Source organism: Siphateles boraxobius, unplaced genomic scaffold (genome assembly GCF_051911475.1).
Source record: "Siphateles boraxobius isolate OS27281-9 unplaced genomic scaffold, OSU_SipBor_1 77, whole genome shotgun sequence".
Classification (NCBI taxonomy): domain Eukaryota; kingdom Metazoa; phylum Chordata; class Actinopteri; order Cypriniformes; family Leuciscidae; genus Siphateles; species Siphateles boraxobius.
In genome coordinates this window covers 21,213,397-21,226,891 of record NW_027509205.1, presented here as the reverse complement: position 1 = coordinate 21,226,891, position 13,495 = coordinate 21,213,397, and the positions used below count along the sequence as shown (strand labels likewise).

The 13,495-nt window shown below is 35.7% G+C and overlaps 1 protein-coding gene across 2 annotated transcripts in view; it reads right to left on the bottom strand.

Moving 5' to 3' along the window:
- znf341 (zinc finger protein 341) overlaps nucleotides 1-13,495 on the bottom strand; it is a 30,454-nt gene that overhangs the window by 5,202 nt on the left and 11,757 nt on the right. For both annotated transcript variants that reach the window (XM_077217975.1, XM_077217976.1), the window contains exons 9-14: nucleotides 10,475-10,650; nucleotides 7,764-7,972; nucleotides 4,055-4,151; nucleotides 1,853-1,985; nucleotides 684-795; nucleotides 529-599 (exon numbers count right to left, since the gene is read on the bottom strand). In XM_077217975.1, the coding sequence (XP_077074090.1) occupies nucleotides 529-599; nucleotides 684-795; nucleotides 1,853-1,985; nucleotides 4,055-4,151; nucleotides 7,764-7,972; nucleotides 10,475-10,650 (798 nt within the window). The remainder of the gene's footprint in view (nucleotides 1-528; nucleotides 600-683; nucleotides 796-1,852; nucleotides 1,986-4,054; nucleotides 4,152-7,763; nucleotides 7,973-10,474; nucleotides 10,651-13,495) is intronic.

Here is a 13,495-nt window from a genome sequence, read left to right as displayed (position 1 = left end):
AACCGCGAGATTTGTTGCTTCTTCACCGCGGTAAGAAAAAATCCCATACCGTCACATCCCTAATCTAAAGCTGCTAGTAGGTGGCGGTAAATATCTAAACGATGGAGTGTTAAATATATTTTTTTTGTTTAAACGGCTGATTCTTTCAGGAATTAAGCAAATGGCTCTTGTTATGAATGAGTCATTGAATCATTGATTCACCCCATTGATTCGCTCAAACTGCGCCGCTGTGTGTTGTTCAGGGAAAAACTTGCTTTGGCTTTATAGTCAATATTTTCATTGGCATAAGTGAGTAAAAACATACAATATTGTGTCTAAAATATAACAATATTCATTTTTTTGTTTATTGACCTCTTGAATAAAATCAATTGCACTCGTGTGATACTGCGGTCGTTACTCATGTGATATTACTTAACTATATAAGAAAAATATGAGAACTCATACAGGGGCATATATATATATATATATATACGAACGGCAGTGTATACTGTATATGTATATTGAGATTTGAGACTTGCTCATCCTCACCTGAATGAGAGAGAATATGAGCTTTGAGTTTGTCCGGTCTGTTAAACTCTTTGGTGCAGCCCACATGAGTCCTGCAGAGGAAAGACAATAGAGATAATGAAACATGTTCACATGCGACTGATGTTCTCTGTGCCGATCTGACACCTGTCAATCACCTGAAGGGACACTTGTACTTCTTGAAGGGTTCGTGAATCAGCATGTGCCTCTTTACTTTGTCCTTCCTGTTGAACGTGGCCTCGCAGACGGAGCATTTATACGGTTTCTCCCCTGCGGGACAAGAAAACCTCACTTAACATCACTGGAATTCATCAGACACTCCATCAAAGCAGATTCATTCATTTACTTGTTTATTTTTTATTTGGAAAAATAAATCTTTCAATATGCTTAATTTAAAGTGCCCCTGTTATGATAGTTTAAAGGTTCCTAATTTGTTTTGAGTCTCTTACACGGGTTTACATGCATCCAAGGTCAAAAACACGATTCTGTCTCTCTAAACCCCGCCTTTCAGCAAGCTTCCTCTGCTCTGATTGGTCAGATGACTCAGTCTGTTGTGATTGGTCTACTCCACTCTGATTGGTCAGATGACTCAGTCTGTTGTGATTGGTCTACTCTGTTCTGATTGGTCAGATGACTCAGTCTGTTGTGATTGGTCTACTCCGCTCTGATTGGTCAGATGAACCAGTCTGTTGTGATTGGTCTACTCCACTCTGATTGGTCAGATGACTCAGTCTGTTGTGATTGTTCTACTCCGCTCTGATTGGTCAGATGACTCAGTCTGTTGTGATTGGTCTACTCTGCTCTGATTGGTCAGATGACTCAGTCTGTTGTGATTGTTCTACTCTGCTCTGATTGGTCAGATGACTCAGTCTGTTGTGATTGGTCTACTCTGCTCTGATTGGTCGGATGAACCAGTCTGTTGTGATTGGTCTACTCTGCTCTGATTGGTCAGATGACTCAGTCTGTTGTGATTGGTCTACTCTGCTCTGATTGGTCAGATGACTCAGTCTGTTGTGATTGTTCTACTATGCTCTGATTGGCGGATGAACCAGTCTGTTGTGATTGGTCTACTCTGCTCTGATTGGTCAGATAGCCCAGTCTGATTGGTAGACCGCTTACAGCTTATTGATCTTTGAAACTTGTAGACTTTTTACATTCACAAACAGCATTGTTATTACACACTGCATGAAAGGTCATATCTGAAAAAGCATACTAGGGGCAATTAATAATTTCTGATGCAATTCATATACAAATGATATAACTAGCTACATAACAATAAAACTGCATTAAAGAGTAAAGGATATTTCCACCAAATAAAGCGTCACACCTGAGTGGATCTGTGTGTGTAGTTTGAGGTAGTGCTCGGTTTTGAATAACTTTTTACAGATCTGACACTTGAATTTGCCGCCGACACCGTGAGTGGAGAGATGCCTCCGGAAATACCTCTCGCACGGAAACACCTGCGACACACAAACACACTGACCGTGATTCTTCATTCTTCAGTCTTTTCACAGACTCCTTCCGCTATTGTTGACTAAATCTTAAACTATAAAAATTAAAAGTCGTTAACTGAATTAAAGCTAAAATGAAATAAAACTGGTATATTAGATAAAAAACTTAAACTTAAGGCGAGACACTACAGGTGAATAGGGTAATTTTTTTAACTAGCAGATATCACCATGAAACGTTGCCAGTTGATTACTGTTGATTATCTTTGATACATTAAGATGAGAAAAAAATGTATTACAAGTTTTCTGAAATTTAATATTTAAATATGCAAATGAGGCATTATCTAATTAAATATGCACTAATTTGCATATATTTAAAAAAACGAAATCTCAGTATTGGATAAAGCCAGGTTCAAAGTTATTTTTTCATTGTGTTCACATATTAGATGGGGAAAATTTACAGAGGGATTTATGGATATCTTCTTTTGTTATCCTGTAAATCAGAATATACTGCCAATACCCTTAAAAAAATGATTTTCGCCATGTTTCCTGGAATAAAATGTTATATAAATCAGGCTAAAAATAATATATTTACAAATCCCTCTGCAAATGTCTTCATAATATAACTAGGTACAAGACTGGAAGGTTTGGTGTATATAGGTGCTACTGAAGTGGAGATTTCGGACTTGGAGTATGAGAGAAAAGTCATTTTGAGAAAACGGGCTTTAAAGATTTAGCATCAGCCAATGAGATTGCACATTTAGAGTAAAACCCCCCCTTTTACTTTCGCGATTGGTTGCTGATAAAAAGGAAATGACCATATTTGGATCCAGCAGTATTGTACAGGAGAGAGAGAGCTTTCTAACGGTGTGTGTGATGACAGGGTGCAGATCGCGATCGCGGAGCAGAGGAATGATTTATAACGACAACTTTTGATGAATTTATGAGAAATCTACAGACGCAAACAGACAAAGTGTAGTAAAATAAAGACCTAAATGTGTGTTTCTGACTTTTTTTCACTACAAGTCTGAAAGAAGACATATTATTGAAGACAAATATCCCAAAATCTCAAAATTGACCAGTGAAAAAATTTTTTTTGCCTGCTGTGTCTCGCCTTAAAAAACTAAATGAAAATTAGAAATGTTGCCTTTGCAACTAACTAAAATCGTTTAAGCTGAAGGACTAAAATTACTAAAACTGACATAAAAATAAACTAAAAAAAATAATGAAAAAATGACAAAAGCACATAACAAAACTACAAAAACTTAAACTAAAACTGAAAATATAAAAATAAAAGCTAATTCAAAATAGTAATAAATACTATAGTTTAATACTAGTTAGTTTAAATAAAACTGAAATATAATATTTATATTGAAAAACTTAAAATTAAAAAGTAAAATATTACTAAAAGTAAAATCAAATGTTAAAAAAGCTAATTCAAAGTATTAATAAATACTATAACAGTGATTATAATCTGAATAATACTGAATAAAAATAATTTTCATTACCTGAAATAAAGCTGAAATAAAATATGAATATTAGATAAAAAACTTTAAAAAAAACTTAAACTGAAGTATTAAAATTACTAAAACAAACCGAAATAAAATAAATTAAAAATAAATAGAAATATAAAAAAATAATAATATAAAACTTAAACTGAAGTATTAATATTACTAAAACAAATTGAAATTAAATTAATTAAAAATAAATAGAAATATTCAAAAAATAATAATATAAAACTTAGACTGAAGTATTAAAATTACTTAAGTTAATTAAAATAATAAAGTTAATTAAAAATAAATAGAAATATTCAAAAAATATATATATAAACCCTCAAACTGAAGTATTAAAATTACTAAAACAAACTGAAATAAAAAAAATAGAAATATTCAAAAAATATATATATAAACCTTAAACTGAAGTATTAAAATTACTAAAACAAACTGAAATAAAATTAAAATAAATAGAAATATTCAAAAAATATCTATATAAAAAAGCAACATAACGTAATTACAAAAGGCTTTAGATAAAATGAAGATAAAAACTGAGAATATAAGCGGTAACTTTAGTATATAGAGTACCTTCATGCAGTGTGGACAGGGGTAGTTGTGTGTGGCGTTCAGCAGATGCTGTTCCAGAGCTTCTTGTGTGGAGTATTTACTCTGACACTTCATACATCTGAACACAAAAACAACCCGTTCAAACAGGAGCAAGAGATTAAAACACTTCAACCTAAACTATCATCACTGTGACTGTAGCAGTCGCCATATCTGCTGAATAAAATGTCATACTCATTTTTATTAACTAACATTAATGCTATAAGAACATGTTAGTTAATATAACTAATGTTAACAAATGAGACTAAGTATTGTAAAGTGTTACCAGTTATTTTATTAAGTGCATTAAAGCTGATACATTCATTTATTCTTATTTTATAAAAAAGAAATCTACATGATGACAAGTTTTTATTGATATTCAGATTGGGTAATGCACTGGATAAAAATATTTCCTCCCACGGTATTTTCATCTTTCATTTTCTCAAGAGTCACTTGAGAAGCAAAATTAGATATTAGTCTCGTTTTCTGAAAAATCTAAATGAAGGGAGTTTGTGCTTGAAACAAGAACAAATATCTGTCGATGGGCTCAGAAATATAAAGTTGTTTTCTCTTTGAGTTAAGTAGATTTTTCTGACACCATTGACAGTTGCTTTCTTTAAGCAGAAACTCTCTTAATGCCGGGTAACTTCAGAATAAACGATATTAATGTCTGTTACGATTCTCACTTTGTCAGATTATGTGATTTTGACTCCTAAATTCTTGGTGTGTCATGGACAGATAGCAAATGACATCTGGCCCAGTTGTGGCCCACATCTCCCACATTCTTCTATGATGAATGACGGCAATGACTCAACCTAAGTGTGGCTGGCAATAGCATATAGAACCGGACCACATCTGGGCCACACACAGCAAGCCACAACTCACCCTAAAACTGGCTTGATGTGTGTGGCACAGATTTGTCCCATGTGACCTTTGCCGCTGCCAGAATCATAGGCATAATTTGCGGGTGGGACATGTCCAGTGTTCTGTTGTGACTCACGCACAGTCTTCACAAGGACACGCGCTTCAATCCGTTGTGGAGACTCTCTTTTTGTTACGGTGAAATCACAAAACATAAAGCACAAAAAAACGTGTCCCTGCTTGATATACAACCACTAATAAACAATCGGTTTTGATGAGGAAAAAAAAAACTATACTAACGTTACTTAGTGCGGATTAGAACCCAGAACCTCTGACACGCTTGGCAAAAGTTCTGCCACTGGACCATTAAAGTACATGGGGATAACAGTCGGATCTATGTATTTATTCACATGAAAATTCTCGCCACTAACAACATATATTAGATCTCATTAAGCAACAATTTAAACACTATGTATCACCCCCCTACACACACACACACACACACACCTACCTTTCCCACCCACTTTTTAAAACAAAGTTACCCCACTGGCCAGAATTGAGCCGAATGTGCCCAGATGAGGCCCTAATATTAATATCGGGGTGTTGTGAAAACAAAAAACTACTTTCCTCAAGCTCCATTTGCAAGATTGGCGTGCCAAGTTGGCCTTTTTTCTCTAGCCATGACAGCGTCCATATTCTCCTCTTTCACTTCCACTTTTTTTTCATCGCACATAAAACCCATAATTGCCAAAGTGCAATTCATCTGGCTTTATTTGTTTACCAGTAGCGCATGCTAATGACGTTTTATTCTTTTAGGTGTCATCATCTTACAGTCTACATACATGTTGTACCCAAGTTTATTAGATCCATCATATTTTACTTCTCAAGTAAATGTATCTTGATTTAAAGTCCCCCTGTGGTGAAAATCAAGTTTTTTAATGTTGTTTAAGTGTCAAGACAAACCATGTGTAAATTCATAAGTCGACAGCATTGCTGAGTATTTTCTGCTTAAAACTGCAGTGAACCAAAGACAGTCTCAAAAACACGGTTTGAAATCGCTGGTGTTTCTGACGTCACAAACTACCTTGTAACCAATCAGATCAACGTGTGATCGTCAACGAGTGGATCTCTGAGTGAGTGAGTGAGTTGAGGCGGGGCTCATTTGCATATTCATAGAACCGCGCATACTAAATGAGGCACGGGTGTAGAGTTACATTCAAGCTATTTTAAGGAATGAAGAATTTTTTTCTCAAGGAAAAAACTTTAAATATGTCATTTTGGTGATGAGTTTCGACTAGACTACAGGGGGACTTCAAGAATGTTTAGATGTTTGTACTGGAAAATGAGACGATAATACTGAGGAAGAACAGTGGCTACATTTACATGCACAACTTTTGTTTTAATCGGACCGAATTCATTCTGATGGATGAATCTGAATGTAGTGTTTACATGTACGCTAAAAATGTGATCGGGTTGATGGACGCTAGAGCCCGACCGATATGGATTTTTGGGGGCCGATGCAGATACCGATAAAAAAAGCCTGATGCCGATATATCGGCCGATATTATTTATGTGTACAGTAGCAATATTATTTCTGTGTATTATAGTACAGTACCAGTCAAAAGTTTGGACACACTTTCCTATTGGTGTGTACAAACTTTTGATGGGTACTGTATATAGAATACAAAGTATTTAAACAGAATAAATATATAAAAGTTTTGCAATGATCACTCAAATGTGGTGATCAAACACTTGTGTGACAAAGATATGTAATGGAGGAAGGGGGAATGATAGAATGAGAATGATACATTTGAGCTGTAACCAAACTAGTTTGCATTGCATGTTATATTATATTATATTCTAAATACTGTTGCATAAACTTCACTAACGACTTTGTCTTTTAATTTAGTCACGTTATATAAAACAACTTGTATCAATAAATATATCAAAAGTGTCACTGACATTATCTTCTATTTTTAGTCTTAATTCCTCTAATCTCTACTAGTGGAGGAAGAACTCAGATCTTTTTACTATATTATAGTATATTATAGTAGTGTCCTTTATTATCTTTTTATCTTTTTATTGTGACAGCTTTTAGGTGCTTTATTGGCAGCGCCACCCTTACATGAATCACCGCACGCCGCATTTTTTTTTATATTCATTTATCGGCCATTATAAATGCCGATATCGATAGTTATGAAAATGCCTAATATCGGCCGATAATATCGGCTCGCCGATATATCGGTCGGCCTCTAATGGACGCATTTATATGTCACAAGCTTCAAATTGCAATAGTTTTTTTGACATGCGCACACTGCATGAATATACAGTTTCTTGCTGTCTGCGCATAACTATTCTCCTACATTGGTTCTTTATTTGTTTTAAACAGCAGACTGAATATTTATCCATTTCTGCTCATAATTTGGAGTAAATGAGTAAATGAACCGTTTTGCCGCTGCTTATATTTATCACGCAGTAATAATGCCCAAAACCAGTCATCTGTGGATGAGAATCCGAAATAAAGGACTGGTGGGCCGTTGTCCTGCTCCACTTTTTAGAGTAGAATGGAGAATTTTTGAACAACTATTTATACGACACTTTATTCAACAGGAACAACAGATCGCGTCATATGTCATCCTTTCAGTTTCGGTTTTCGGCCAAGTGCATCCTAAATTTTCCGTTTCGGCCCAGAATTTTCATTACGGTGCATCACTAATGAAGGCTTCTGAGTCTGATTACTAACGGATTATTTGGTTGCCTGTTAACGTAGCCAGTGTGTTTTTCCTGTGTTTCTGATTCCTGCTGGTGTTGTGTTGCTGTGAGTGTGTCTGACCTGTAGTAGTTGGTCTCTTTGCGCTGGTTCTGTTGCGGACAGAAGCTGTGTGAGTACTGGTGAAGGCCGAGCTCGAAGAGCGACGGGAAGACTTTACTGCACTGGTGACAGCGGTACGTCAGATGCTCTTGGTGTGTGTGGATGTGCTCCAGAAACTGATCCAGCTTCTGAAAGGTCTGAGAGCAGCTCTTCACCACACAGCGGTACACCTGCACAACAACAACATGCGCTTAGAAGAACTTTATCCGTCCATAGGGTTGGGAAACGAAAATCCATTGCAATTCTGGAATCGAATACTTGAGGTCAGGAATCAGACACTTGTTATAAGGTTATCGATTCCTTTGTGAGCATTTCAATATGACTTGAAACAATTCAAACGTGAGACGACTCGTCCGCTGTTTTTGTGCTGAACACATGACTAACAGTCTATTGTGCAGCTCTTAAAGTGACAGGAGCCTAATATTCCTGCTGCCGTCTCTATAACAACACTAATCAAACAACAAAAGACAGAGAGAATTCACTCGTTTTTCACTGAATAACTATGTAACTATGTTTTTAATGTATATTTTATTTAAAAAGTGCAGTTTTAATTTACATTTGATTACAGTTTCTGTATCTGAATGATCATCTTAAAACATTTTATTTTAATTCTTTGTTCATTTGTATCTATTTGTTGCGACTGCTAATTATTTATTCATTCTCTTTTAATTACTGAGTGCTTACTTGTCTTTAATAATGTTTGAAATGTTTATTAGTTAAGCTAGTTGTTTTTCTATGGTATTTTTTAACCACAGGCAGAAGTTCCTTGTGTAAGTGTTCTTAAAGGGACATTGTGTAGGAATTTCTCCAATCTAGCGGTGAAATTCTATTTTGCATTCAAACGAATTGTGCTCTCCAGTGCCTCGCTTTTTCAAATGCGTGTTGCATCTACGGTAGCTGTTATGTACCAAAAAGCTATGACAGGATGTCTTCTAATAGCACTTCGTCGAGTTTTCCTTCGGGTGAACAGGTTTGTTATTTCAAACAAACTGCAACTTGACACAACGAACAAACGAATGTTACAGTATGAATAATAACAGTGCAATACAGCCCGTTAAACTTGCCGGGGCCGTGACAAGCGCCTCTCACTGCTCTGCCCCTCCGTTTCTGCTGCTTTCAGTCACGTGACGCTGGCTCTGAACGAAAACGCGTTGGCCTAGTACTTTTTGACCCTCTCTGCTATTATAGTTTTTCAAGATGGCGGAACGACATGGAGGCCTCCGTGGACCTACCCGTCACATGTATATAAAGATAATAAATTCTTCGTTTACGAGGATAAGTCAGATAATTGGCAGAGGTATTTGTACACCATTGAGGACATATTTATGAATAACAATATTGATTTTACATAATAAAATACCTAAAAAACTACACATAGTCCCTTTAAGCCTGTTGATTTTTGTTCATGATATTCAGCTACAACTAAATGTTTAGCAATAAGACTAAATGTGCATGATATCTCTTTTTTTATTACCATTTTAGAATTGAAATTAGGAATCGATAGGAATTGGAATCGATAAGCAGAATCGAAATCGTTAAAATTAAAACGATACCCGACGCTCTTCGTCCATTACTTAGACAGGATGTGAAACAGCAAACCACACTTGATGTTTACATGACATTTGGTGTTGGGTAAATCTGCAATGAAAGATGCTATTTCATATTTTTAGAGAGCTTTTTGGTCTTGTTTTTCTGTAAAAAAAAAATCGGTTACACCTTGCAATAAGGTTTCATTAGTTAAATATTTTAGTTACCATGAACTAACAATGAACAGAACTTGTAAAGCATTTATTAATATTAGTGAATGCTAATTTCAATATTTAATAATAAGCCCTATTCAATCTGTTGGACTTCAGATGACATGACTGTATTTTGATAAACCAAAATTAACTGAAAATTAATAAATACTGTAACAAATGTATTTCTCATTGTTAGTTAATGCCTTCATTGAGATTAACTAATGGGATTTTATTGTAAAATGTGTAATGTAAAATGTTTTCTGAGAACATATCTTTAGTTGTTTGTTTTTTCCTAAATAAAAATGATAAATTTTAAGTATTAACTAGTAAAAAAACATTTCATAATTGCTTAAAGAAATAAACTATATATTTTTTATGTTTCTGCTCACTAAGGCTGCATTTATTTGACCAAAAATACAGTAGAAATTGTGAAATATTATAACAATTTAAAATAACTGTTTTCTATGTGAATATATAGTAAAAGCATTTATTTAAAATAGAATCTTTTGTAACACTATAAATGTCTTTTTGATCAATGTAATGCATCCTTGCTGAATAAAAGTATTAATTTCTTCCGAAAAAAATCTTACTCACCCCAAAGTTTTGAATGCTACAGTATATTTTTAAAAGCATCATTAAAACAAGATACATTTATCTGAAAGAAAAACTGTTAGATGATTACATGTTTTCAGAGAATAAATCTTTAGTAGTTTTTTTATTCCTCAGTAGATTTCTGCTGAAAGCATAGAAAATGCTATAATAAGGTTAGAAAAAAAAAATATCTTATGCATTTTTGCTTCTCAAGTTAATTTATCTCATTTGCAATGGATTCTCATAATGCAACGAGTAAGAAAATGATTTTTGCGGTGTAAATTTTGTTGATGTTTAATATTTTGACCTGTCTGTAATTGTAACTGTTGACAGATGTGTTACCTGCTCGTTTTTGTGCTGGGTCATGTGAGACTTGAGCTGGAAGTAGGTGCTGAATTTGTCCGAGCAGAACTGGCACTGATATGAGCTGTCGATGAGGATGATCTGCTTGTTCGTGTTCGTCCCGTCGCTTTGCTTCTCCTCCGTCTCCTGGACCTCAGCGTCCGGCTCTTCAAGGCCTAAAGACCAGGTCAGACTTTAGATCATTTCAGAGCACTGGGCATCGACACAAATGTAACGATTCGATTCACAAAGTTACGATTCAATCCGATCGCGGTTTAATTTGACTCTGTATCGATTCATTTGGATATACAGTCAAACCAACATTTATTCAGACTCCTTCAACATTTATCACATTATCACAGTTCATTCGCTTATAGTTTAGAAAATGGTAATAAAATATGACAAGAGTTATGAAATCAGTTGATATTTCACTGGTTTTGTCCTTCCCTCTGTTATACTTTCCCACACATGAATTATGTTGAATATCTGTTAAATTTAACTACACAATTAGATAATACCTGTTTAGCTCAACTAATATCAAGCAATGCTTCATGTTGTTCAGTCTGTGGTGTAAAAAGGTGCATTAGCAATTAAAGAAAAAACACTCCAGCATAACATGATCAGGTCAAAGTGTTTGAATAACTTTTGATCTCAAATTTTTATACATTATACTGGTAGTCGCTGTATGAAGAATTTTTGGGTATAATGTCACAGTTTAATTTATTTTGCTGTCCTCACTTACATAAATGGTCTATACTGACCTGCACCAACTAGATAAAAATTATCAAAAATGATATCTGGTGTCTGAATAATATTTGGTTTGACTATATATCAGGTACAGTAAAGTAAATTTGGAAGCTACGCCTTTGTTTCATATAAAAAAAGCACAATGTTTATTGCAATTTATTGGATAGTAGGTGCACTACAGATGAGGTTTAGTGTAGTTTTGCTCACACATCAAATGAAAAGAAGCAAGGTTCTCTCAAAGTTATAAACAAACTGTCTATGTGGTGTTTTTAATTTGCTTTGAGACAAACCATGTGTAAATTCATAAGTCGACAGCATTGCTGAGTATTTTCTGCTTAAAACTGCAGTGAACCAAAGACAGTCTCAAAAACACGGTTTGAAATCGCTGGTGTTTCTGACGTCACAAACTACCTTGTAACCAATCAGATCAACGTGTGATCGTCAACGAGTGGATCTCTGAGTGAGTGAGTGAGTGAGTGGAGGCGGGGCTCATTTGCATATTCACAGAACCGTGTATACTAAATGAGGCAAGGATGTCGAGTTACATGAATAAAAATGTAATTTTTGAATGAATAAAAAATAATTTCAAGAAAAAAACATTTAAATATGTCATTTTGGTGATCAAAGATGAGTTTTAAGGGATACAATTATTGACTACAGGGGGACTTTAAGCAAAAAATCTCAAAAGGAGATTGATAAACTGCAGCTTACTTGTTTTTTTCCCCTCCTTTTTATTCGACAAAAAGTTTTTATTTTTTAACTACATTTTACTCTCGTCGTGTTTCTTCAACGATATTGCATGTTGATATAGTCACAGTTATCGTTTAATGACGTGTCGTCTCGTTAACGACTCGTCTTAGTCATGGAAAAAAGGTCGTCAACGAACATTTTTCGTCATAGATTTCGTTGATGAAATTGACACTAGTCCTGCCCATACGTTGACCGACCACAAATAACGAAAACTTGTTGGAAATAGATCAAACGATCAGTTTTAAGAGATAAAATGATTGACTACAGGGGGACTTTAACCGGGAAAACTTCCCATAAATCCTGATGTACTCGTTACATCATTAGAAGAATGGCGTCTACGCTAATATTAGTCTCTCTGTTTATCCAGAGGTTTTACCGAAGTCCACTGTATCCAGATATGATGAAAGACCTACGCCTGGACACACTCACACACACACACACACACACACACACACACTCCAGATCTGATAAAGGACCTGCGCCTGGACACACTCACACACACACACACACACACACACACACACACACACACACACACACACACACACACACACACACACACACACACACACACACACACACACGTAGTGTTTCCATGTTTTATGGGGACTTTCCATAGACATAATGATTTTTATACTGTACAAACTGTATATTCTATTCCCTTACACTAACCTTACCCCTAAACCTACCCATCACAGAAAACTTTCTCCATTTTTACATTTTCAAAAAACATCACTTAGTATGATTTATAAACTGTTTTCCTCATGGGGACCAAAAAATGTCCCCACACGAACAAGGATTTCAGATATTGCCATCCTTATGGGGACATTTTGTCCCCATAAGGTAGGGTTTACCAGGCCACACACACACACACACACACACACACACATACACTCCAGATCTGATGAAGGACCTGCGCCTGGACACACTCTCTCACACACACACACACACACACACACACACACACACACACACACACACACACACACACACACACACACACACACACACACACACACACACATACACTCCAGATCTGATGAAGGACCTGCGCATGGACACACTCTCACACACACACATACACACACACACACACATACACACACTCCAGATCTGATGAAGGACCAGCGCCTGGACACACTCACACACACACACACACACACACACACACACACACACACTCCAGATCTGATGAAGGACCTGCGCCTGGACACACACACACACACACACACACACACACACACACACACACACACACACACACACACACACACACACACACACACTCCATATCTGATGAAGGACCTGTGAGAACGCGGATGGACAACAGAACCGGAAGAGAATACAATGCTGAATAAAGTCGTCGTTTTTGATATTTTTGGAACAAAATGTATTTTCGATGCTTCAAAAAATTCTACGGGTCCTATACTTACGGGCTTGGAACGACATGAGGGTGAGTCATTAATGACATAATTTTCATTTTGGGGTGAACTAACCCTTTAAGCCTGGATGGTGCAACTGTCG